General features: G+C 41.8%; 1 protein-coding gene across 1 annotated transcript in view; it reads left to right on the top strand.

Moving 5' to 3' along the window:
* dip2bb (disco-interacting protein 2 homolog Bb) overlaps positions 1 to 27565 on the top strand; it is a 46475-nt gene that overhangs the window by 8693 nt on the left and 10217 nt on the right. Inside the window, 24 exon segments of the mRNA XM_016678584.1 lie at positions 11057 to 11128; positions 11999 to 12151; positions 17088 to 17213; positions 17334 to 17678; positions 18419 to 18565; positions 18745 to 18762; positions 19157 to 19276; positions 20198 to 20395; positions 20591 to 20682; positions 21403 to 21513; positions 21597 to 21720; positions 22565 to 22674; positions 22823 to 22925; positions 23012 to 23076; positions 23779 to 23872; positions 23958 to 24077; positions 24357 to 24471; positions 25033 to 25172; positions 25992 to 26128; positions 26253 to 26333; positions 26436 to 26508; positions 26511 to 26559; positions 27039 to 27153; positions 27228 to 27429. Coding sequence (XP_016534070.1) covers positions 11057 to 11128; positions 11999 to 12151; positions 17088 to 17213; positions 17334 to 17678; positions 18419 to 18565; positions 18745 to 18762; positions 19157 to 19276; positions 20198 to 20395; positions 20591 to 20682; positions 21403 to 21513; positions 21597 to 21720; positions 22565 to 22674; positions 22823 to 22925; positions 23012 to 23076; positions 23779 to 23872; positions 23958 to 24077; positions 24357 to 24471; positions 25033 to 25172; positions 25992 to 26128; positions 26253 to 26333; positions 26436 to 26508; positions 26511 to 26559; positions 27039 to 27153; positions 27228 to 27429 — 2910 coding nt within the window.

Here is a 27565-nt window from a genome sequence, read left to right as displayed (position 1 = left end):
CTTAAAATATTAATATACTTGATCCAAACTATTGCATCATAGCTCTAGATGTTGGGGGGGGGGGTTCTAGAATTGCCTTTCATTCATTTCCATTAACTCTGACCAGTGTTCCTCTTTCTGGTTAAGAAAAGCAGTATTATCCCCACAGAATGATGCTGCCACTACCCTGTGTTTGATGTGCAGCATTAACACACTTTTTGTCGGGATGTGAAATCGGCTGCGCTGCTCTGAGAAACAGATTTGATTGTATTGCTGTGCGCTGGGCAACAGCAGTTTGTGTTGGTGAGCAAAGTGGAACGCAGCGTCCATCTTAATGTGGAGCTGCAGCCATATCTGTCAAGCTGCTCCTGACTGAAGGTGGCGAAACGTGTCGAATGGACAACTATTGCACACACACACACAAATCTGGACTTCACGAGAAAGCGTCAAGACGAAAGCAGTTGTTCCACAAAAGCCATGCAGCAAACATGTGGAAGAAGCAACTCTGATCAGATGAAATCCTAATTTACGACTTCCAAAACATTACTTGCAAGAAAAAGCTGATGTAGCGCAATGCTAAGCTCACTGCTGGGGTTAATGGGAAACCCTGTTGGGCGATACAAAAATAAACAACACCTAGAGAAAAAAAAAAGGAAGGGAAGAAACAAGGGAGAGAACATTGTGGTGAGCTACTGTGATCCAGAGATGATATTCGCGTTAAGGAGCTCTGTCTCCACATTCGCCGGCTACTTCCTGCTCAGCTGTCGGATGTCTGCAGCTTCTCCACAGTCATTTCTTGGCTCCCTCTCTTATTGATGGGTTCCTTGCCTTGCCTGTCAGTTTAGATTAACGGCCATGTCTTTGTAGATTTGCAGCCATGTGATACTCTGTCCGGTTTCAGATAATGGACTGAACAGAGCTCAGTGAGATGCATAAAGCTTGGGCTATTGTTTTACAACCAAACCCTGGATTAAGGCTGAGTTAGAAATGCCTGTAGCCACCGTTAGGTTGCTGTTTTTTTTTTTTTTGTTTTGTTTTGTTTTATTTGCTTCACTATTTTAGCTCCATTTGCTGCTAAAGGTGTGTATTTCTTCCCAGTCAGGTCTCATCTATCACTTCTCTTATCAGTGGGTTCAAACGTCAAATTAGATGGAGATTACTGAACCTGACGCTCCAAAATGGCAGTCCCTATGCTAATGAGTGACATCATGGTGCCATCTTGCATTCACTGAGGCAACCACCATGAGGACACTGGTAGAAAAGCCGGGAAAAGCTAACAACGCCAGTGTGGTAGCTGTCAAGGAAGTGCTACCAAGTAGAGCAGACAGATAAGGATATAAATAGAACAAGAGATCAGATGAACTTATTCATGTGTGGAAAGGAAAATGTTAAGATCAATCAGAACATCAAACGTCACTCCAGACCAATCGAGAAACAGATTGTTCTGTTGTAGTTTGTTCCACCTGGAAATTTGAGGATGCTAATGTAATCTTGCGATAGACCACACACTAATGTCAGAAAAATAATTTTAAGATAAATTTAGAATTTTTTTTTTTTTTCCTCAGCGGCTCTAAAACCTGTAGAAAAGGAATTTGCCTTCTTCAAGATTTCTTTTATATCTTGACTGAAAATGTAGGGTTCACACAATCAAACAAAAGTTAATGTGAGGCAACTTTGTATTTATTGGGATTTTTTTCAATGTAAAACCAATAAATACAAAAAAAACTGTTCAGAAACCATCAACATGTACATTGCCGTGGAGGATGTAAGAGTTGTTTTAATTCAACCACAAGTGCGACAGGGTTGTTTAAGACTATGGCAAAGCATCTTCATTGGATTTATGTCCAGACTTTGACTAGGCCACACCACAACCTTAATTTTTTTTGTTCTTTTTTTGGCCTCCTTTGTGAGTCGTTTTTGGGAAGGTTCATCGTGTTTTCTTTGTGTAGTTCATGACTCTCCCTGTAGTTCACTGAAGTCTCACAAGCTTAGAAATTGTTGTGTGATCTTTTGCGTTACGATCAGTATCAGATACGTTTTTAGTTTCTTAGTTGATGATTTGTCTCCTTTTGAGCTTTTTAAGCTTCCTGATGCCAGACAGGAAGGAAGTTCTATTGGAGTGATTTTAAAGGACTTGCAGAAACCAACCCTGGATATGGCCAGTAAAAAATAAAAATAAAAAATCGTCATAATTTGAAAACTGCCTTCTGTACTTATTAAGAATATATGATTCTTCTATACTGGAAACTTTTAAATGTGATTAAAAAACAACAACATAACAAAACCTGTACGGGGGCAAATATACTTTTTCGCAGCGCTGTCGACGCTTTAAGCCAAGTGGAAACTCACTCCGGTGCCGGTGATCCATGCCATCTGCACTGTCCCACTCCACATATGTGCGTGCTGCTATAGACGTGTCCCGTAAACAAACAGTTTGGCACGCTTTGCAGCTACTCGAGCGGTTTTTCTCGGCTTCATAATTCGATCATCTCCTCGGCTCTTGCTGTAGAGGATCGATAACGTCTGGAGACCATCTATCTCTCTCGTCTCCAAGCACGTCGGCAGCCTGTTCTACACAGTGGGAGAGGGAGAGAAATGAGAGATTATAGTCCTGCCTGCATCTCTCAATCTAGGTCACAGAGCATCAGGGGGCAACAAGCCTAGCTCATTTAGCCTGTGAGTCACATTAGGCTGAAACTGCTGCTGGGGATCTCTGCCTCTCACACGCCCACCAACAATAACTGCTTCCTGTCAGGATTTCTTTTTTCCCCCTCGTCTCTTTATAACAAAAAGTTACATGATCTGGCCGTTGGTTTAGAGTCCGAAACCCGCCAGGCGTTAGTCAGCTCTTTGACCTGTCTGGTAATCTTGATCTTGCAGAAAATCATTTAAGTTGAATCCACACAGATCTAGTTGAAATTAGATTAGTTGTCTGGAAATGAAGTTGCTTGAAGGTTATTGGGATCAGTCAGCACTGGAAGTGAGAATGGATGGAAAGATCTTTGCCTTTAGTCTGAGGTTTCCAAAAGGCGACCAACTAGACGAACACAATATACATCCAAGTTACAATCGTCCCCGTGACTGAAACGTGTGTAGCAGTGAATATGTGGCAGACTTAACATGTTTAAGTTTGCATGAATACAACTAGGGGCGCACTGATTGCCAATTAAGATCTTTAAAAAGTCTGACCTGCCGACTTTTTACAGGTTTTTGCTTTTACTTTTTCACTTTTAGACAGTTCAGTTGTACCAATTTTGATACCGATATTTTTATTTATTTTTTTGTCTGAAATGTTGCTCACTGCTGACCAAAAACAACACAAACATTTGCCCCATATTGGCTGTAAAATATCTTGAGAATCCCCAAGACTTCTAGGGAAATATTCTGATTCGACTGAAGTTAGTTTTACATCAGAGTGCTACAGTCTGGGATTTAAGAGTTGATATAACCAATGAAACCATGAGTTCTCTTAGGAGAATATCAAACCATCAGTTTTTGACCTTAAATTTAAGAGCCCTCGGATTATGCAGCAAGAGAACAATCCAAAGCGCACCAGAAAATCCACCAGATAAAAATTGTTCTGGAATGGCCTGAAGTCTGGGCTTAAGTCCAAATGAGATGCTGTGGTGTGACCTTAAACAAACCCTCCAATGTGGCTGCATAAATACCAATTTGTGATGGAGAGGAAGTCATAACTCCTCTGCAGCAATGTTGAAGACTGATTGAAAAGTTACCACAAAGGCTTGAATGTAGTGTTGCCCAACCAGTTATTATGTTTAGGGGGTAATTACTTTTTCACTGCAGAGGCAGATTGGTTTGGATTTTTAATTTTATTTTTTTTTTAATAAATGTGATTATAATTTGAAAACAACTTTTAGTGTTTGCTCTGTTTATTTTGCTCTGAGATTGAAGCACATTTCATGATTTGAAACGTTTAATATTAACAAAATGAAATTGGAAAAAACTATTTTCCTTAAGAAGGAAAATAGTTTTTTTTGCAAATGACCAAACATTTAACATTTGAAATATAATGTCGTCCTGATAAAGGAACAGTCAAACATTTGTTGTAGTGCCACTGACTAAAAACGTGAGGTGGTCAAAAATGTAATCAGCAGAATAAAATAATTTATGCTTACGTCTTTAGAGTAGATTATTTAGGGAAGGGAAAATTTTAAAATATTGTCTTCCTTTCTTAAAACCCATCGGATAACACTGACTGTGTGCGTGAGGTACGAGTTTAGATGGATTTGGTTTTTGCGTGTGCAAACTCCATTGACAGGTCCCGGGAAAACCCCCCCAAACAGATTTCAGTCATTAAGTGTTTCAGAGGAACAGCCCTCTGATTTTCTGCCTTCCAGCCTGGACTCGACCAAACACGATGAAAGAAAAAGTTCTGGCACCGATCATGTCTTTTTTTTTTTTTTCTTTTTTTTTGTGTTAATATTAAGCCTTTTATTCGGCCAGGATCACAGAAAACACTGTTAAAAATGAAGCTCTTGTTCTGAAACGACTGAATAATTTAGAGGAGACTCCGGTGCACCCCTTCACAGAGAGCTGCACAGTCAGCTGGGGAGCTGAATCCTGAATCATCTTGCTTTCATGTTCACAGGGAGCCTCACATGGGCTTTAAGCTGTCGCACCTGCTTTTTTATGCCGTCCCATTCTCGTTATTACGACTCTGCGATTCGTTGCTTGGCTTTGGCTGGTAAAAATGGCAAAAGCTAAAAGAAATAATTCAAGGTTGTTGGTGGTTATTGCATAGAGAGCAGTTAAGTGCTCTCTATGCACTTAACTGCATAGAGATAGGTTATAGGTTAGTGTGTGTTCACTCAATTATTTAATAGAAGAAGGACTCAGCCAGTGAGCGCTCTGTCATTTAATCTGTTTCCTTCTAGCGCACATGTTACTTTCTCCTTTATCATAGACCGGCCTGTGAATACCGTTTCTTTAAGACTAAGTTGTGGCTAATCTGAATAAACTAAAACGTATCATTACCTTAGCAGCTTCCTTCTGATTGCCAGAATCAGTATTTCGTTCTTTAATGCTCTGTGATCGTTTTTAGTCGTCACCAAATGTTGTCGCCTCTTTTTGCTCCACCTGGTTGCCACCAGCTCACCTCACGTGTTGCCCCCCGTCATGCACTTTAACATGCTGTTGTACTCTCTGAAATTTCCATAAACTATTCCAGATTAAAATAGCCATATGTTGCAGCACCAAGCTGTAAAAGCTGCTACACATGGAACGTGATTTGCAAGCTGTAGTTCCTTAAACAGTATTGCCTTAAGAGTGATCAGCTTTGTTGTTGTCTTTTTGTCAGGAAGTATTTCTGAAACAGCTCAATTTATTGTCTTTGTGAGTCTCATATGCATAAATTTTTTAGTGGTGTCGAGGCTGCAACATGAGAAGGCGGTCTGTGCTTTTTTTTTTTTTTTTTTTTTTACATGTGGTAATTGCTCCTGGCTTGCCAGCTGAACCTCGGTAGAGTAAAACGTTTTCATGACTGTTTCACACTGAAGGACCACCTACTGACCTGATACGACTCCACAAAAACAGCAACATTACCTGGATGTGCTCCTGTTAATAAAATTAAAAATCTACACGTTATGAGAAAAAATCCTTAAACAAATGGCAATTTTTTTTAAATCACCCATTTTCAGGATGTTCCTCAGATATTTTTCTGTTTATCTGTTGCATTCATTCTTCTTGTCAAAGCACAACAAAAGAGTTTGCATGTTGAAGGAGGTGCTTAAATAAACTGGACTGCAGACTGTTCATCAGACTGTCTCTCTAACTGGATCATCTCTGTCCAGTTTTCCGGTTTCTGCTCGCGTCTGGAATTGCGTCACTCGTGAAACCAGACTTGCTTCTGGTTTCAAATCACAAGAGCTGTTCAACTTCAGCGCTCTGAGGTGTTTAGACAGTAAATAAGGTTGGATATAGACTATAGTGCTCATGGTGGCAGCGGCTCTGTTACGTTAGCTCTGATTTGATTGTTTTGTTGACTTTTGTTCATAATTCTTTTGGTTAAGGTATTGCTTGTTTGGACAGCTATTCCCTCTGGTTTTGAAAGCAAAGGATTTTTGCTTTTACTTTTTCACTCTTGGACAGTTCAGTTGTTATGATGTGTAACCGTGGCGCCTGAAAATTTAAGCTATCTCTTCTGTTCTTCTGGTCACATCTCCGACTCTAACTTCCCCCCTGACCGATTTCCTAATCTTAAAAGAGAAGCAGCAAAAGCAAATGAGGAGGATCAGCATTGCTTGTCCCCCACTGATTGTCATCCAGGGCATGTTACTGTGTGGAATATCAACTTTGTTGCCTTGAAATTGAGCTGTTTGCATGTTGCGACTGTCATGAGAGTGTCGAACAACAACAGTCGTCAGTCAAAGGCTTCTTCAGATTTGAAGAAAGCCTGACTTTGACCAGAGGTCCTTCCTGCCCACAGCATCACCATCCACAGCGACTCCTTGAAGATACTTGGATTATGCGCTTGGGACAAATGAAATATTTTTTGAATAGAAATATTGAGTAAGAGTTTATGTAGCAGCAGATGCCAGTAAATGCTAACGTGTGCATCAGATATGTCAGTCCCTGCTTCCTCCTGCTTTTTTATCACAAAGAGAAAACTTTGCATCCGGAGGCAGGACCGGGACATCAGATTACGTACCTGCACTTATTTGCCTTTTGTCTTTGTGACCCTTGTTATTACTGCTTCTGGGCCTCTTGGGACAGTGTGTGTGTGTGTGTGTGTGTTGATGTCATCAGTCCCATCAGGGATGAGTTTAATGAATGTGTGGAGGAAAACATGATTCTCTTTGTTGCCCCTGTTGGCCACACCCAGCTTCCTATTCCGCAGGAGGAGAACGATTGGAGACCATTTTCACCCTGCTGGGCTCGTAATACCAGTTTTGGTCTAAACCAACAGAAGTACACATGTGTCTTCTCTTTCAGTAATATAATCCACTGTGACAGAATATACACAGAGGTCTCATTATACGCGAGATAATTGTGTTTTCTTTTGGTGTGTCTCTGCAGCTCCAACCTTCTAAAAAAATAAAGAAAAGAAAAGAATGCATGTCGAAATTATGAACAGCTTTACAAATGTCTTTTCAAATATAACCTGTCGGGAGCAATCTGATCGAAGAGAACAGCTGTGTGTGATCCGTGGAAAACATTTTATTGCGGGGAACTATTTAGTGTGCTTAAAGTGGAAGAAAATGGTTGCAGGGTTTAATTTGAGTTCGCTCACAGCTTCTTTGAGCAGCTGCATAAGCCTAATTGTCAGTCACACAGCGTATTAGTGTTGACATACTGTGGTCTTGTACCAACATGCACAAGTTCACAAGCACAGGCGCAAGAAAAAGCAAGAGAACCCTCTGAATGGCTCCACATTGCAATCATACACAATCATTCAGGCAATGTAAAAAAAAAAAAAAGAACATTTTTTGTGCTGCCAGTAAATAAGAAACGTGGCGTTAAATATACAACCTTGGAAAAAATTGAGACCACATCAAATGATGAGTTTCTCTGATTTTCCTCTTTATATTTATATGTTTGAGTAAAATGATCATTGTTCTTTTATTCTATGAACTACTGACAACATGTCTCCGACATTCCAAGCAAAAATTTAATTATTTGTAGAAAATGACGAAAAAAGATGCAGTGCTTTCAGAACTCAAATAATGCAAAGAAAACAAGATCATATTCATTTAGAAACAACAAAACTAATGTTTTCACTCAGGAAGAGTTCAGAGATCAACGTTTGGTGGAATAACTATGAGGTTTTCAGTGGGGTTCAGTGCAGTTGGCTCTTCATTTTTTATAGAGCTGTATATTGTGTTGTGTAAAAAAAATTAACTGCATGTTCATGACAGCCACTACAAGACCTCATAATACTCATAGTTATTGCTCGTATCATCAGGATTGTCCTAAATATTACAATTGTTGCTTGAATCTACAGGAAAATGGTTTTGAGCAGTGAAGAACCCATTTCATTTAAATAAATTAAAAACCCAAACATTGTTGTTGTTTAAATGGTAAATGGCCTGCACTTGGAAAGGGCTTTATCACGTTCAAGGTCGCCACAATGACAAAGTGACTGAGACAGATGGAGTGGGGGGGTTAACTGGCTGCTCCCCTGTTACAGGACGAACCCCTTCCACCTGAGCCACTGCTGCCCCTTAAAAACACGCAGGGTGTTTACCATATTCTTGATATGTGTGTGTCCGGCTACTGGTGGCTGTACGCGATGAGTTGGGGTAGATTAGAACGAAAACGAAGCCTCTGGGAGGTCTCAGAAGATGTTTATTCTGCAGATAAAACCGCGCCAGCTCTTTGGACCTCAGGACCTTCGTTTTGCTGAATAAACAACAATCCTGCTGAAAATTACCGACTTGAGCTCAATCAACGAAGGCATGGGGGGAAGGGGTGTGAGGGCACGGTGCCAGCTCATGACGGTGGAGTCAGCACACAGCATCACAAAGATTAGACCGGACTTTGTAGATTTAAAGTCGCATTCCATATAGGTTGTTTGATTTTTTTGTTTTAACGAGTAGGTGTTGACATAAATTTAGGTTGTTTTCTTGCAAGGCCAATTGAGTGTAATGTGATGGGGGTGGGAAGCAGAGCAGAGCGAGAGAGAGAGAGAGAGAGAGAGAATGAAGATGTGCAGCCAATTACTATTCAGCCCTAGAGGCCGCGGGGCAGAAGGAGAGCGACCGGCCGAGCCGCAGCTCAAATATTCCCAACAACAGAAAGTTGGAGAGCGTTCGGGCCAGAGAGGACGGACGACTTTGATGTTTTGCATCGTTCTCTTTTTCTTTTTCCTTTTTTTTAACAACCCGGCTGTCCAACCAGGACGAGCTGCGGCTGTCTCGTGCAAAGGTCGACTGAAATCATTTGATCGTGGCGTCCGGCGCTGGGGACAGACGTGACTGGGTCACTGTGGGAAAGTGTGGTAACACAAGTGAGGCCTTTTCTCTCCCCCTCATGGTGCAGCTGTGGTTTGACCCCTGGCAACCCTGTAAATTGGGAGCAGACAAGTACCGGTTCATATTTGTGTTTGTGTGATGCACATTTCGCAAATGCAAATATGTAAGGTCGTGATTATTATCCACCAGTTTCTCCGATTCTCTTTTTTTCTCCCCAACATATCCGGTGACGGTAACAGTTTAACTCTCTCGTCCCTAACTGCTGGAAAATGATCCAGATGGAGGAGCGATTACTTTGGGTTTCGGTTAATGCACGCTGACCCCTCCCCCATCCCAGTCTCCATCTCTTCCCCTCTCTCTGTGTTTCTGCAGAGAAATTGCCTGTTCACATAAGCTAAAAATAAATCATGTGACTGAGCGCAGCCAACTGTACTGTTCATGCATTACTTATGGAAGTGTTTGCCTTTCTTCCATATTTCTTCCACACAAAAAAAAAAAGATGCCCCCCTGCCTCTGAGTTGGTATTTTTGTTGGCGTGAGCTCCCAGGCGATGTCCTTGCAAACATGAGCTTTCTTGCTTATTCCCACTGTCTGTGGTTTTTCCGCTGCCATGTGCCAAATATTTAGGCAAGGCCATCTTATCTGCGATGATAAACCACGGAGGTAGAGGCACAGAGCTCGTACTGATCAAACATCTGACCATGGTAACCTCAGCTTTCACTTTCCAGCATGTGAAATTACTTCAGCAAAATATGCAAAAAAATAAATAAAAGTGCTGATTTTACTCACAACAGTAAGACCAGTTGAATTTTGCATCTGTATTATAAACGTGTCAATAATCCATCGGTATTTTCCCAGAAGTGTCATTGTGGTCATTGTTCTTAGACGACCTCCCATGTTTATGTTTTTCACAGTTATAACTTATCGGCCTCAAAGCTCTTCTGGATGCATGTAGCCGCCTTGCCTCCATGCGTTTCTTCCGGCACCAGAACCTCCAGAACCAAACTGGAGTCTCTGACCTGGATTCATCTTTTTCCAGCTGCTGTCCCAAAAGATCCGGGACTCAAAAACTTCATGCGTTGCACAAACACTTTATGCACTTTATTTTTTCTTTTTTTTTTCTTTTTATATATTCAATTGTCTCAAAAAAGGTGAAAATAATAATGAGTGATGAATTTGGATTCAGAAACTTTTATCGTCACTCCATTTCTAATGAAAACATCCACTGAATGCTAATCAAAGTATGACTAGCTGATTGAAACAGTCAGTCATAATGTACACAAAGTGATGAAGCTCGCCTGTTTGTCACTGCAAGGTGCAGAAAACTTTTTAATTGGTCCAAGTGTTAATAATTGTCGAGAAAAGCTCAGCGCTTCAGGAAACAAGTTTATGATTTGTTAACAGGTCTTCACCTTATTGAGGCAGGGATTATCTTCAGTTCACCCAGGAACAAATGGGAATGAACGATCCGTCCCTGATGGTTTTTCTGGGAAAGTGGCGAGAGGCTCCACAGATTGATTTCTTGTACATGTGAAAATCTGACAGCTCTACCCACATGAAGGATTAGCGTCGAGACTGCACGGCCCCGGCCACGGCTTTGCTCGCCTGCTTCCTGGTCAAGGCTAAAGTCAGGGCGATGAATTAGTATCGGTCCACCTCTGTCTGCTCACTTTCTCCTTACTGCCACCATGTCCTATTCTGTGCCTCTCGTCATCTTCTTTTCATCTTCCACCTTCTCATCCGCTGTCGTCACTTCTCTCCGAGTCTCTGAATCACCCTGTCCCCAGCCCACGCTTCTGTCTCCGTCCACATTTAGTCCTGTTTTGTTTTTCCCTTCATTGAGGCTCATCTTTGACGCCCGCAGCCATCTCTAGAGATCACTGCAGCACTGTGCGCACCCATCTGTTTTCACCCTCCTGCCTACTGGTTTCCAACTCGGGTATTTTTCCCTGTTGCTCTCTCTCCTTCCTTGATCGCAGATGGCTTCTTTCGAAATCAGAGGGAGTCACTGTTAATTCATGCAGTCATTGGCGGAGAATGTTGATAACTTCGTCTTTTATTTTGTCAGGCGCAGTCGATGGATAAGTTGTTTGTGTGTTTTTTTTTCCCCTGCAAATTTAAATCTGAGTAACATTTTTGCTTCACAGGTGACATCACTCAGAAGGGCTACGAGAAGAAGAGGACTAAACTCCTGGCTCCCTACATTATCCAAACTCCAGGTAAGATCAGATCGCCTCTTAGTTTCTGAGAACACACACAGACTCCAACTTCTACTGGATATCTGGACGCCTTGCATCACTGCTAAGATTTCTACCACAGCGGAAGCCATTTCAGCCTGTTTGTGTTGGGTGGCTTTACTGTTGTGGCCGTCCTGCATTTGTCCAGATGTTTTCCTGAAACCATGTCATGCAAAAAAAAAAAAAAAGCCCCCAAAAAACAGATATACTTCCTGAAAATTAAATACATTTTGCACCATAAGATACAAACACCAAATTTCTGAGAAAGGCTCTTATTTATTTGAGCAGCATCTAAATATTTGTGCTCATAAAATCGATCAGAAAGCCCATTTTCTTATGACTTCCAAGTAGAAAAGTGTTGGATATTGCCAAAACTAGAGACGCTCCAATCTATATACAAATTCCCCAGTTTCCCTTTTAAATTGCCTCACTGCTCTACACACTGCTGCTGAAGGTAGGAAACCGGCCTTTCTTGCCTCAGTGACAACCTCCACACTGAAGAGTTTTACTATTAGTGCCACCTATTGGCACTCCAGGCTTAGTATGTCCAGAAATTGCATCGAATGAGGCTGGCGGGCTGAAAACGAGCCCATTTCTGAGGGCTTCTCAAGCTGTTACTGGACTGTTTTTTGTCCAAAATGTGAGCTCACACAGTCTGGAACTTTCCCTGTGCATCATCAAGTTAAAGTAGTGAAGGTCTTTGTACTTTTCAGGGTGATAACTGACCTTTTGTTCCCTCAGACCTACCAGTATTGAAACACAGAAGTTCTACTCACATGAAAAACTACAGATGTTCTTGTTTACATGGGACATTTTTCCCACTAAAAGAGGTTTGATGTTTTTGTTTGACAGTGGCGCCCCCTCAGAACGACGCACAGCCCCCTGCTCCCAGTTCGTCCAGCCACGTCCCCGCTTCGGCCCCCGCCAACTCGTCCCGGTACCGTGAACGCCGCTCTCGCCGGACGCATCGCAACGGAGGAACCAGGGATGACCGCTACAGATCAGGTCAGGAAACGGCCGCGCTTGCTTCTTGCTGCTCAAACTTCGAGCACCTTTGATGAGCCTCCGTGAGCCGGGCTTGATGAGTGAGCCGGTGTTTAAAAGTCACACAATGGGCTGTCTCAAAGGGACCAATTAAACAGGAGTTCATTGGAAGCGTGTTTGTTTATGGGAGTGTGAGGAGATTAGAGAAACAGTCAGCAGAGGAGGGCTGCAGCTGGGGAACCCCTTTGTGAGGGGCCCCCACTCCCTGCAACATGATGTCACTGGCTGGATGTGTGTGACGGTATTGATCCTGATGGGGAAACCTGATGGTGGAGAGTCTGAGCAGTCGAGGTGAAAGGTCACCGAAACCACATGGAGAATACTGCTGGTGTTCACTTGGACGTCTTGCTGCTTCTTGTTGTTATCGTCTCCTTCTGCTCTGCTCTTGTGGGAATCACAGTAACACTCCAGCAGGCTCGCCGTGAAGCCGTATGAACCAGAGCCTGTCTGTTATACCGAGTTACTGAGGAAATTAAAAACAACTCGGGGAAACAGAGGGAGAAATCAGAGCTCAAAAATCCAAAATTCAAGAGCGACTCGGATAGGACCGACTCTAAACGTGCCGATCCAACATTTCACACGCAGCAAGAGCCAGAAAAGCTGGACACCGCTAAAGCATTCAGAAGGAACGATGTGGATTGAATTCGAATAGCACTCCTCTAGTCATGGCAGCCACTGAAAGCTGCTTAACGACAGCAACATTCAGGGGAGGAAGCTGGAACTGAACCCATAACTTTCTGAATGCAAAACGATTGAACACTACATTTTTATCATTATTATTAAAAAATATGTATAATTTTACATTGTTTTTGATTTTTATATAAATAATGTTAGTAATAGTTTCCCCCAGAAAACTTTCTATGCCCGGTGGTTGGGACGCTCGGCAGTCATTCATCCAGCGGCCCGCCGTGTTTTTGAGTTAAAGATTTTTTTAAACTGAAAGGAAAGTTGAATATATCACTTCATAATTATGTGTTACTGGAAGATTAATATCTGAACACCAACTATAAAGTAATATAGGTTAGCACATGAAAAACTGCTAAGCCAGGTGGGGGCACAAGTGAAGCCTGGTGGCCTGTCAGGCTTATAACACTCTGGGGGAAACCCTGGTAAAGCAGTGGTGTCTACACTTTTTTGCCATATAGACCCAAAGTTAAAAGTAATTTTTTTAAAAATTAGAACTGCAAAACTATTCTATTTTTGCTTGCTCCACAGTGAACTAAAAATGTGATATTTCACTGAAACCACAGAGCAGCTCAATCTTTGTAAACCTGTAAATTGTGCTGCAGTTGGTAGCACGTTTGCCTTGCGTTCAAATCCCGGCCTGAAAAGAAAACTGAAAGTTCATGTTGCTCAAGGAATACTTTGTGTTGCACCATTCTCTGTTTTGAAAAAAATAAAATAAAAAATCAAATTTGTCAATCTAGCCCTTAAAAATTAGATACGTGTCAGTCTGCATTAGTAACCTGTGCTAGGGAGCCACATTTGTCTAGTCCTGTCGTCCCACAAAATCATTTCAAGAGTTCCACCCTATTTTGTTTTTCCAGAAATTTAACTTCACTTCATCTTTATTAGTTTGTGTCAATTTTTGTCAAAACGATCTGCTGTTTTTCAAAGCCTCAACATGTTTTTTTTTTTCCTGCATTCATACATGCAAGCTTTCCACTTTCTATTTTTACATCAGCTGCTCCACAGTTTCCTACTCAGGGGACCACAGTTTGCACTTTAGCTTCAAAGGTGACAACAATGCACTGCCTGTTCAGATTATAATAAGAAAAGTAATTTGAGAGTTTTTTCATCAGGAAATGATCCCAGTTTTTGTTTCCTCAGTATTCACACTTGACTGCAACTTTTGGGCTTCTTTATTTTACGAATAGTGAATAATTCAACCGTGGCTCCGATTCCTTATTTAAGTATTTTATTGAGCCACATCCAGGGAAGCCCCAAGTGCAAGGCCTGCTGCTGACTGATGAGGGTGGGGAGCTGGAAGAGGGGACAATAAGAAAACAGCACAAACCTGTGGAGTCATCTGAAATGTCAGCAGCAGTGGATCTATACAGAGTCACTGGAGGGAAACAAGATGCAGCGAGAGCTGCTGTGGCAGCCAACTCACTTCTGCTCAATGTGCATTTCATCTAAATCAATAACCCTTTACAATATATACTTCAAAACTGTGTTGAAATGTTTCAGTGACGAAGTTGTGCTATCTTTTGGACCAATTAAAAAAAAAGTGAACTCGGTAATAGTTGGATGTTAATGACTAATATTTTATTATTTGTACCAGATTTTACAGATTAGCAGTTGTAATTAGTAAACTCTCCGATAAAGACTTTCTTCTCCAATACTGATTGGAGTCATCAAAACAACAGGAATTTACTAACACAAAGTCCTAATGAGGTTCTTAGCAGCTTTAAAATGTAATAAAATGGCACACATTTTATGAGTTAACAGAAATTAGACTAGTGTCCCACTTAGCTCAGTTATTTTGATGACGCTGCAGTCTCTCCTGTCTGGTTTTTGAACAGCTTACTTTCTCCCTTGAAAAAGAGATTTTTAATCTCAATTCAATCTTCCTGCTTAAATCAAGGTGCAAAAACCCCCCCAAAAAACTGTAGCTCCAACACAGGATTAGCTGGTTTAAGTAAGAACTACAATGATCTGTAACGTCACTTAAACAGTGGTAAAACGTTTTTACATCAAATAAAGATAACCTTTAAAAAAAACTCCAATGCTGCTTCTGCTGCCATTTTGATCAAGTGCAATGCTAATGTTAGCTATTTTGATATGACCTTAATAATTTGACTTGTGACATATTTCAGTGCGTGGACAAAACTTACACACATTGAAATGTCACAATGCTTCATAAACTTAGCACTTTACTTTGCAGGTTCTAAAATTCAGGTAAGTAATTTTTCAACTGCTCTTTATGCTTGGATAGTGGATCGGCACATACATACTTGTAGTTTTGACACAGGAAGTGTTCATCTTCAAAAATAAAACTGTCAGGTAAATAACTTAAATAAATAAATAACTTCAGTCAAAGCAGTTCAGTTTGAGATTTTCTGTCACGGCAGCACAATTCATAAAAATTGATTTGTCAAAGCAATGTCAGCGTGTGCAATATTGCAGTTTCATAGAATTGCTCAGATCAAAAATATCGAATAGGCGGTAATACTTGTATATTTGGCCTGATGCATGGATTTTACTATCTTTTATGCTGACCCTGATTCAGATTTTGCTGATTAATGTCTTAAAACTTAAGACTAATGGTGGTTATGCTGTGATAAATGGATGGGAAAGAATTAGAAGTGAGGAAATGTGGATTAATTGGCGTTGATGTCGTCATTCTAATATTCAAAACAATATCCAATGTCATGTATGCGACCATATTTCTGTACAGAACTTTTTAAAGTTTTATGCATTCATCATAATGAGACATAAAAAGGACAGTGAGAGGAATTAAATCCAGTAAAGTTCCATCAATAAGCAGCAACTTCTGTTTGTGCCGCTGTGACACGCGCCGCAAACAAAGCAGAACTTTTGTGTACATCCACTTTAATATGTAGAAATTTCACTTCTCCATAGAAGTTGTGCAGTTCAGTTCAGATGGGTCATTTTTGTTTAGTCTAATCAAGACCTTCAAACCCAAATAACAGAAAACTATGATATAAAACATAATTTTCTAAGCTGTAAAGCCTGGCCTCCTTCAGATATTTCAGCACTTAAGCAACTCAACTCCTGCTGGACTTGCAGTAAACGCACTGCTTATCTTCCTACTCTTCAAAAGGTATGGCCTATAAACATTACTACCAATCCCACATTATTTCTCTTACTATTACGCTTCAAGTGTAAACGACAGATCGAACCTCAAACTTATGAAAAAAACAAAACAAAGTCAAAGCAAGGAATTCCCTGGTACAACACAAGCCTGTTCCCACATCAGGCTTGTGTTGTACCACTGGATTCATCTGTAGCTTGGACCTGCGGTTAAACACAAGCCCAGCTTCTAAACGCCACACTGTCTCTGTGAAACACCGTCATTCTTCAGGACACGTTTGAGGAGTCGCCCTCTCCTGACGCTCCTGTGTGTGAGAGGGAGGGAAATGCACATTATGAGGAAGGATAATTTAGCCCACAGTAATCTGTTCATCAGAGCGCCGTTTACGTAATTATAGTCCCCGTTGCCGCTGTGCAGTGGGCCGCTCTGGATTTATTTTTATCTCTCGATGTTCGAACAGTTTCACTGAAGTAATAAATGTGTTTTCTCTCAGCGCATAATTCTCTTGCACATGTTGTGTTGCATGGTCTGAGCGTGCTCTCGGTCACGTGGTGCCACTTAATGCGCCTGTGGGTGTCATCGAGTGAACAGCCATCGCTGTGTTTGTTGCTGTGTGCATTTTGTCTGTGTAGGCTTGCGAGTGGGCTAATGCGCCGCTTTCTTCTCTCCTTCGTGGCTTTGTTCTTCGTCGAGAAAACATTTTCATCACTCCTTTCTCAGATTTTAAGCAGGATCTCGTTGGAAAAAAAAAAAAAAGGCTAAAATGTTATCGCTAAGAATAAAGTAATCCTTCTCATCAAGTCTAGATGGATTTAATCTTGTAAGATGATTTATTTGAGTTTATTTGAGTTTGCTTGCGAGATCTAACTGGAAAAAGAAAATCTCCAGTGTTCCAATGTGTCAATGATAAAATAAAAGTTTTTTGCTGCGTTCACACCTTATGAATCTAGAAGAGCTTCTTAGCGAGTTGGCCTGCAAAGGCCAAGGGCTTTAACAGCAAAACCTTAAACTTTAAGTCCATTTAAGTTGATTTTTTTTCCTTTTTTTTCTTGTTGTCTTTTGCCTCAGAACTAGAGTACATTGGACTCAAGGTGTGTTCTTTTTCCTCTGCCTGTGCAGATATCCATACAGAGGCTGTCCAAGCTGCACTGGCTAAAAACAAAGAGGAAAAAATGGCGCTGCCAATGCCAACCAAGCGGCGCTCCACTTATGTGCAGTCCCCCATTGAAACCCGCACACCACCAGGTAAGGCCCAGACTTTTGTCTCTCTTTCAGTGCACCTGTAAATTCAGACATCAACGTATTAAACTAAACATTATCGCTTTCTTTCTTTCTTTCTTTTTTTTTTTTCTTGGTCTTTCACAGATTCCTCGTCAGGGTCTGAAGATGAGACGTCTGCACGCAGGCAGTCTTCGGCGGTCGCTCCTCAGCCTCAAGTCCATCCCAACCTGCAGAGCTCGGACTACTGGATGAACCGCTCTGCCCAGGGCTCCTCCACCTCGTCCTCCGCGTCCTCCACGATGTCTCACGGTGAGGCCAAGCCTCAGGCGCAGAGCCAGCCTCAGCCGCAGTACAAGCCGCAGTACCAGCCGCTGTATCAGCCTCACCATCAGCCCCAGCAGCAGCAGCCTCAGCAGCAACCTCACCGCCAGCCTCAGGAGCAGAGCCGCGCTGCAGCCGTGGCGGACATGCTGGCTCACAGTCGCATTGGTGAGGAAGGGTTTGATGAAATATTCATGGACACAAAAGTGTTGCATTTGTCCTACAAGTTGCTCCCGCAGTCAGTTTGCTAAGGACCCTGAGAAGGCTAATGTGAAACTCCTTTACTTTGTGATAAACAGTGAATTTCTCTTTAAAAATCCGATTCTGTTTAACAAACTAAGAAGATGCTTTTCAGCTACATTACAGCTTTATCAAACATTTTTATTCCCTGCTGCTGTTGTCTGCTGTCCTGATTGTGGAGTTATGATACATTTTGCATTTGAGGTAAAATAAAAAAGTAGAACATAAATCTAACACTCCTCACGGGAGTACTGGATGTCTAAGTAACGCAAACTCATTATTATTCACTAGATTCTGAGTTTATTGGACGTTTTGAGATCATCGTTTTATTTTTCTCAATTTGGAAGCAGAAAGTATAAAGTTACCTGCTTTTGTAAACGACGACATCCTTCTATATTTTGTTGGCCTTTACTAAACTAGAAGTGATACTCGGCATAACAGTAGAAACTATACTTTGGGCTTACTAGTAATGTTGCCTAATTTATAAATATGTTAAAAAACTAATCTGCATCCCGAGGAAATAAGTAAATCTTACCTTCAAATAACAAAATAACTCCAATGTTTTGTCTCTGGGGTTTCACGAAACATTTCGCAGTATCTAGTCCTCACGCTTACTTGTTTCTTGCTTCTTTCCAGTGAAATTTGTTTGCACTTCATTTTCTTTTCAGCTCCTTCTGAGAACTCCGCCCCTCCTCCAGATGTGACGGCTGTGGCGCCCCCATCCAGAGGCCCGCGGGTGGACCTGCCCTCCAACGCCGTCGTCCGAGGGATGAGCCGCGGCCACAGCCGCTCCAGCATGATGGAGACCGCCGATGGTAACGGCTTCGCCACACAGTGGCCAGACCTAAGCCTAGGCGTCTTTTTTTATTAACATTTGCTTATTTCTCTTTCATGAGAAAGGTGTTGATTTTCATCTTTTGTATCTATTGCATCAGACGTAATGCTTTTTGTTGTTTTTTTTTGTCTTTTTGATCCTTATTTGACTGGCTAACAGGGAGAGGTAATATGCAGAGTAAGGACACTTTTCGTAACCACAGCCTCTTATCTCCTGTTTCCTGGTGAACCCTCACTCTCCCTGTCGTTTGTACTGGATGATCATAGAAGGGAATACAACAAACTATCCTCATGTGTGGCCCTGAGATTGAAAACCTTTCTCCCAGATCTCTCTGTGTTTTCCCAGTATCGATGACACCCACCTAGAGCTGCTGCTTTTCATTGCCCCAACGTCGAAGTTAATGCTGATGAAAAGCCCAAACCCGTTCTAAAACTTATGAAATGGAATGAAGAACAGCAGATGATAAGATTTTAATGCATTTGAACACATCCTGACGTATCGTAATGTTCGCTAGAGCTGTGAAATGTCACTGCTTCATTCTCGCGTGTTTCCACCTTCACCATCTCCGTAGGAGTTCCTGTGAGCAGCAGAGTTTCCACAAAGATCCAGCAGCTGCTAAACACTCTGAAGAGGCCTAAGAGACCCCCGCTCAGTGAGTTCTTCACTGACGACTCCGAGGAGATCGTCCAAGGTATGCTGGCTCAGAAAACTCATTGACCCCTGACCCCGAAGTCGAGTTACAACTACTTTATCCATAAACGTGAACACAATACCATCTGGGTTCACATTAGTGGATAGTAAATGTAGTAATCAGATAATGTTATAATTTAGTGTTATGTAATGTCATTCCCGTCATTTATGCACACTTTTTTTTGCATTGTTGGAGGTGTTTCAATGTTTGTGTTTTTAGCAACAAAAAGTGATTTTTTTTTTTTAAATGAAGTTCTTAAAAAGCAAAACTTTGACGTATTTCAGAAATAGTCTAATTGGAATAATCAACCTTTACAGAAAAAAAAAAGTAAGCATAATTGATCCCTTTGATCCAAACACTGAACCCTGAGGAACTCCATAAGTGAGTAGGAAGTGTTTAAGTCTTTATGGAAACTTTTACAAATGTAATCTGTAGCCAGCAAATTCTAGATCAGTGCAGTGGAGCTTATTTTTTTTAAGATCATTAAATATTCCAAGCTCCGCCTCCGGGGCAGACATTTAGAAATTATTATTTACCTTTTTCCGTTTGGTTTGTTATGCCATAGGAGCAATAAGTAAATGTGATATTCTCTAAATAAATAAACTAACAATCTTTTTTGCTGTTTGCTCTTAAAATTAATTACATTACGTAACATTATTAACTCTACTTATTTCTGGTCTGCACATGAAGTCCTGATTTTGTTTTCCTTTACTTAGTAGATGTAGCTTCAGAGCGGTGCACGTCTGATGACATCACACGTGTCCCGTCTCTGCATGAATAAAGAAGATTATGGGTGGACAGTAGGGACAGCACCTGTGAGCTGTAATGAATGCGTTTGGCTTGACTTTTTGTTGTCCTAGTAAAGAGAGTCATCCATCTGTAACCTACCCAAAAACCGTCTGTGGTCTCTGCTCATCACAGTGCCCCAGCCGGACCCCAACACTCCCCGGCCGGAGGGCCGTCAGATCATCCCGGTGAAAGGGGAGCCTCTGGGAGTGGTCAGCAACTGGCCACCAGCCCTGCAGGCGGCGTTGGCCCGCTGGGGGGCCACTCAGGGAAAGAGCCCCGCTCTCACTGCTCTGGACATCACGGGCAAGCCTCTCTACACCCTGACTTATGGTGAGACACAAGATTCAACTGTATGACCAAGGACTTAAGGTTTTTGGTCAAGTCTGTGTTTTTTTCTTTGTTTGTTTTTTTTTAATCTGCCTGGAAGCCTTATACTGAAAATGTAAAAAATGTGTTTTATCCGTGACATGAGGTTGCTTTTGGCCGTGGTAACGTGTCGCCTCCTCCCCACCTTCTGTGTGCTAGGGAAGCTGTGGAGTCGCAGCGTGAAGCTGGCGTACACACTCCTGAACAAGCTGGGCACCAAGAACGAGCAAATCCTCAAACCCGGAGACAAAGTGAGGCTGCAGACACGCAGATACAGAAGAGGATTATTAGGACAGAAAATTTGCTGCGGGCATTTTTTTTTTAAATATCTGCAAACCTCCGACATTAGCTGTGAAGATTCAGTACCATTTTACCAACAAGCCACATCCTTAAAATCTAGTTACAAGTCAACAGGAAAATGTGCTTATCATATTTCCACTTGTTAGAAGGTGTGATTTATTGTGACACTGTTCAAACCTCTTACACTTTTTAGTATGTCATCATAAAAACACAGTTTTTCTTGCGATTTATTGGGAATTTATGTGACAGACTAACAAAAAGAAGTGTATGATTGGAATATTGAAGGGAAAAAATACAAACTTTTATTAAAATGTAATACCTTTATTTTTTATTTGTATTTAGTCCCATTTGCTCTGATGCCAAAGTAAAATCCAGTGATAGCAATCGCCTACAAATGTCCCTTAATTAGAGTCAGATATAAAGTAAATCTGAGAAAAAATACAGAGATTGCAGGTGGTACTGTAGGATCTGTTGACAGGACAAAGTCATTAGACACAGATATTGCTTCAAGTTGCTCCCCGCTTTTTGTTTCTCTGTAAAACAAAATTAAGGATGAGAATAGTTTCTCAAGGGTCTTCAGAGTTTTTACAGGGACCCCGCAGAGTTTTTTGCACAATCAATAGAAGTCGAGACAGAAAGCAATCCTAAAGGGAAAGTTACTGTCTTGGTAGGTGGCGCTGGTGTATCCAAACAGCGACCCAGGAATGTTCTGGGTGGCCTTCTACGGCTGCCTCCTGGCTGAAGTCATACCTGTACCCATTGAGGTACCGCTGTCTCGCAAGGTATGGAACCCTTCACAGCAAATGGGCTCATTTAGACGTATATTTTGCTATATTTTGTGATTAACTGCATACTGCGTTTTTAGGATGCAGGTATCAGTCAGGTGGGCTTCCTGCTCGGCAGCTGTGGAGTCGGTCTGGCTCTGACGAGCGAGATCTGCCTGAAAGGCCTGCCGAAGACCCCCACTGGTGAAATACTGCAATTCAAAGGTATGGAAGGTGCCTGGAGTGTGCCGAGATATGTAAAGAGAAGAATAAGATGCACTTACTAGAAGATATGCCTTCAAACAACGAGTTTTAACAATAAAATGACCAGTAAAGTATTTTCAGCATCTTCCTATTAAACTCAATGTTTGTTTGATTAAAGCAGATTCTCATTTGAACCAAGTAAGAGAGAAGAGTGAACTACCAGGGGCAGAGCAATGTTAGGGATATACTTAGAATAAGTCCAGGCAGTTCAGTAATGCTCTATCTTGGTTCTGTGTGGTTAATAAAAAAGTTAAATGTTCCGTGTTTTAGTCCAGAGGAACTCAAAGCTCTTCTTTATGGTGGTGGGCTGCGTCGTACGGGCCGTGCAGATTGAAATGAGGGGTTTTGTTGGTGTTACTTTTTTCCCCGCAGATGTCGAAGTGTCTTGTCAGCGAATAAATAACGATCTCCCCTGAAGCAACAACTAACTCGTCAGTTTTATCCGATTTGACTGGCGTGCTTCTGTCTCAGCTAAATCAATTAAAGAGCGAGAGAGGCTTCGGGGGTCACATCATCGCTGTTGCTCTCCTAATAAAAACTCTAATACAAGATTTTAAACGTTGCATTTTGAAGGATTTCTTGAACAGAACAGTCAATCTCTCAATAATCAAGCCTGAAGCATGTTTTTATTATGTACTAGTCAACTCTCCTACTTACTACTTATAAAGCAGTAAGTAGCTTAGTCTTGGTGGTTCCTACTTTAAACTGCTTGGAAATAAAATGGACGGTGCCTTTCTAGTGAAATCTCCAAATGATTTTAATCTAAACGTTTAACTTACAGTTTCCTGATGATGCTCTTTGCCAGGTTGGCCTCGAATGAAGTGGGTGATAACAGACTCTAAATACCTGACCAAGCCGTCCAAAGACTGGCAGCCGCACATCCCCACAGCGAACACCGATCCTGCATACATCGAGGTAACAGAGCTGGGCTCGCCGACTCCTCCTCACCCCCGATTCCAATTTTAGCCTGAACGACCCATCTAATCCTATTGATAATTCATTTCAGCATGTTTGAGGACATGTTTGCACCTTTCTGACCGCATTTTGCTCCCTCTGTGTGAAGTACAAGGCCAGTAAAGAGGGCACGGTGGTTGGGGTGGCCGTCTCTAAAGTGGCCATGCTGACCCACTGCCAAGCGCTGACCCAGGCCTGCAACTACTGCGAGGGTGAGTGGATGGCTGGCGACGGCGTCGTACGCACGATACATCGGGCGACAAAATGTTTATGATCTTCTTTGTGTTTCTGTTTTAAGGGGAAACTTTAGTGAATGTCCTGGACTTCAAAAAGGACATGGGCTTATGGCACGGTGTTCTCACTGTGAGTGTTTTCCCTCTGGATAAATTCATGCAGTGTGCAGGTTTAAATGACGCAACTCTTCTAAAAACATCCGGAGCCCCTAACAGAGGAGTCACTGCCACTGTTCCTGGCTTTATTGAAGAAAGAAACACAGAAGCATTAAACAATAGATATTTCTTCAGGAAGAAAAAAAGCCCCTCAACAAAACAAAGAGAGTAGACAAAGTTAATGGCATTGTTATCTCCATCAGTGGCTCCTTATTGGAAAAAAAAAACAGCAGGATTAACTGCAAATAATGCAGAATTGGAGAATTGATGACAAGTAGTTGAGAGAGGGGACGTGGTCAGTGTACCATCCAGCAGCATTAGCCTATAGCAGAATAACTCTAGATGTTTCTGCAAAACTAAAGCCACTCTTAAGAATAAGGTTCATCAAGAACAGACAACTAAAAAAAACCAAAAAAAAACCCTAGTCTTAAAATTAGATTGTGATCAGTGAAAGTTCAGCTTCCTTTCCTTCACATCAAGAAACATCTGGAAAAGACAATAAAACATAAAAGGAAAATAATTAATTTAACAATAAATCTGATTATAACATTTTAACAGATGACAATTATAACAGTTAAAACATCAACATGTAAGAATGCCGCCTTGTAGTTTGCCTCCAGCTAAACTTTACTCTGTTTTCCCGTGTTTTTTTTTTTGTTTTGTTTTTTTGTCCCAGGCTGTAATGAACAGGATGCACACCATCAGCGTTCCCTATGCCGTAATGAAAGCTTGTCCTCTCTCCTGGGTGCAGAGGGTCCACATGAATAAAGGTAAACGACGTCAGTCTTTCGCTGCGAGCCTCGTTGTTGTTTAAAATCCCGTGTGACTTGGTGCGTTTCTCTTCCTGCTCTGCAGCTCGCGTGGCTTTGGTGAAGTGCCGTGATCTGCACTGGGCCATGATGGCTCATCGGGACCAGAGAGATGTCAGCCTGGCTTCACTGCGAATGCTCATTGTTGCTGATGGTGCTAACCCCTGTGAGTAAATCTGGAAAAACCCGCTTTGGCTGAACTCCTGGTTCTAAGCATGTCTGAAGGAGTCTGGAGTTTATTTTAAGTTTTTTTTTTCCAGGTCTGCTTAAAAATGGAAGAAAGAATTAAAAAAAATATTTGTTTCCATTTGTGTTTGTGCTTTAAAATTGAACAAAAACACACACACATACACACATATATATATATATTTTTTTTTTTTTTTTTTTCCAACACGCCTGTTGCAGACCCAAATGGATTTGATGTAACATTTCTGTTCTTTTCCAGGGTCTGTCTCTTCCTGTGATGCCTTCCTGAATCTGTTTCAGTCACATGGACTGAAGCCTGAAGTTATCTGCCCCTGTGCCGCCTCCCCTGAGGCCATGACAGTAGCTATCCGCAGGTACCTCACTGTTCCTTTGTTTTTAACATGTTTTTTGTGGACTTTAGGATGGGAAACAAAAAGAACCTGAACAAGATAGATGCATTGCCTTAGCTTAATTTTAACCAAGCTCACTAAGCCTGGGGCCTATTAAAAGACACTACAACCGAGGACATCGAATGCTTTTAGTTTTCTCCATTTTCTGCAGACTGTTGCAGTTCTGCTTATATGTCTGCTTTTTAAAAATCTAACTAGAGTTATCATCCAGTTAATGAGAGCAGACATGACCTTTTAGGAGGAATATCTTAAAAAAAAAAAAAAAAAAAAGATATTTCAGATTATGAATTATAATGGTAGCTGCTGCAGTAACGGTCAAAAGTGTGAAGAATTCATTTGTTTACCACCAGAGCCACAAAGCAACATAATTAATCTATGAAAGACACCACAACCTCCGTATGTTTTTCTGGAACTGCTACATGGATGAAAATGCACACTTGCACATTGGCTGATGGTAAAAGTGGTAACCAAAGAGATGAGATGGGTGTAATTGCAAATATTTAATTGAGTTTTTGCTTTCTTTAGGCCGGGAGTCCCAGGCGCGCCCCTCCCCGCGCGGGCCATCCTCTCCATGGGCGGCCTGAGTTACGGGGTCATCCGGGTCAACACCGAGGACAAGAACTCCGCCTTGACCGTACAAGATGTGGGACACGTCATGCCTGGGGGTGAGGACCTGCATTAGTCATGTGAAAAGAAAGAAAAATAAATGTCATGCAGATACAGAGGTTAGAGGAAGCTGCAACAAAGCCACATCGAAATTTACTGGAACATAAACACGTAAAAGTACCATCGTGCTGTCTGGTGCTGGTGCCGTCTGGAAAGCCACTGCATGGAAATAATAGTTAGTCAGAAGAACGCACAATGAGACATCAGTCATAAGTTTTTATGTTTGGTTGCGACAAATCACTTTTCCCCACCTCCTGAATCCAAACAGAACAAAACGGGCATTAACCAGCTGGTTACAATAGATCATTTAAAGAACGGTGTCGTAGACTGTAGTGTTTCACAAATGTTTTAAACTCTCAATACAAACTGAAGTGAATCATTTCTGCTTTTTAAAACTTCATATGAGCTATTTTTGAGACACGACAGTAGAGTGAGTTGGTTAATGACACTACAGAGATAGTACATGTTCATATTTTTGTAGAATTTTTTTTTATTTTTCTGGATGGTAACAAGATGCAGCAGCTGAAGGAAGCAGGTTCTCATTTATTCCAGGTTTTTAGAAACTACCTCAACAGTTTCTACTCACATGCAGTTGGTTCTGCTGCTTTTTGTAACTCTATCGATTTGTAACAAGTCATTGGACACGTCATGTTAGTACGGTCAAACAAATCCCGTACTTAACTGCAGAAGACATAGATGTAGCTGACATTTTTAGCCGATGTCCCTGACAGAAAGGCATCAGGATTACAGCCAGCACGCTCAGTGTCATTGTTTAAGGGATTCCAATTATTTCATGGTTTCCTCTTTTGTACCTTCAGCTCTGATGTGTATAGTTAGGCCAGACGGGCCTCCTCAGTTGTGTAAAACCGACGAGATAGGAGAGATAATAATCAACTCCCGTGCTGGAGGCACGATGTACTACGGCCTTCCTGGACTCACCAAAAACACCTTTGAGGTATGTGTGAGGGGGGAGATGATCCAACAGCCTGCTGTGTGTGTGTGTGTGTGTGTGCGTGCGTGCGTGTGTGTGTGCTGACAGGAAGCTGTTTAATGTGGCTTTCTCTCTGCAATTTGCTCAGGTGATACCGGTTAACGCTAATGGAGTTCCTATTGGAGAGATTCCATTTGTGCGGTCAGGACTCCTGGGGTTTGTTGGCCCAGTAAGTACGACTCATTATATCATCTCCAGTCGTGTGAAACCGTGGCTCCCTCAACATGCATTATACTGACTCAGCTTTTTGCCCCTCCTCCCGCCTTCACAGGGCAGTTTGATCTTTGTGGTGGGGAAGATAGAAGGCTTACTGATGGTGAGCAGCCGGAGGCACAACGCCGACGACCTGCCACCGCTCTGGCCGTGGAGCCGGTCAAGACGGTGTACCGTGGAAGGTAGACGAAGCATGTTCCTCCAACGTGTGTGACTGTTGATTTCTCTCTTTATCGCTACTGACATCTAGTGGTTGAAAGCAAACATAGCATGTAAAAAAAAAATGCAGTTGGACAGTTCAGTTTGTTGCAAACTTGTTCCAAGTCTCTTCACTTCATCACCACAGACTTTAATTTATTTTTACTGGGGATGAATGTAAAGTGTTGCATAATTGTGAAGTGGAGAAAAATAATGCTTGATAAAAAAAAATATTGAGAATAAATCTGATAAGTTTGACTTGTTTGTCTTCATTCCCCTGAATAAAATCCAGTACAATTGTGCAGTCAACAATATATCGTCTTCTGAACTACTTTATGTCGGTTTATTTATGTGAGTTACTAAAGGGACATGGATACTTTTTCTGTAGTCCTTCTATGTTAAACTGTTTCTGAATTATCTGAAAAGTCTCCACTATTTTCTCCCGTTCCTGTTTGTACGTCAGGATCGCTGTGTTTTCAGTCACCGTGTTCTACGATGAGAGGGTCGTAATTGTCGCGGAGCAAAGGCCAGACGCCAGCGAGGAGGACAGCTTCCAGTGGATGAGCAGAGTGCTTCAGGTAAACGAGAAGCGTCTTAATTAATGTTTCCAAGTGACCAACGTTTGACCTGGTTTCCTGGCTTCCCCCTCCAGGCCATCGACAGCATCCACCAGGTTGGCCTTTACTGTCTGGCTCTGGTCCCGGCCAACACCTTGCCCAAAACACCCCTCGGCGGCATCCACATCTCCGACACCAAGCAGTTCTTCTTGGATGGGAACTTGCACCCCTGCAACATCCTGATGTGCCCCCACACGTGCGTCACCAACCTGCCGAAGCCCCGCCAGAAGCAGCCGGGTGAGTCTGACAAAAGAATTACTCACTCATTGTTATTGTTGTCTCTCTACGTACTGTATGTCAATCTGTTGTGCTACTTTTCGTTGACTAATTTGGCAATAGATAGTGGCCAAAAAATAAAAAAACAAAAAATGTA

Source organism: Poecilia formosa, unplaced genomic scaffold (assembly GCF_000485575.1).
Source record: "Poecilia formosa unplaced genomic scaffold, Poecilia_formosa-5.1.2 Scaffold186, whole genome shotgun sequence".
NCBI lineage: Eukaryota > Metazoa > Chordata > Actinopteri > Cyprinodontiformes > Poeciliidae > Poecilia > Poecilia formosa.
This window is presented reverse-complemented; position numbering and strand designations above follow the sequence as displayed.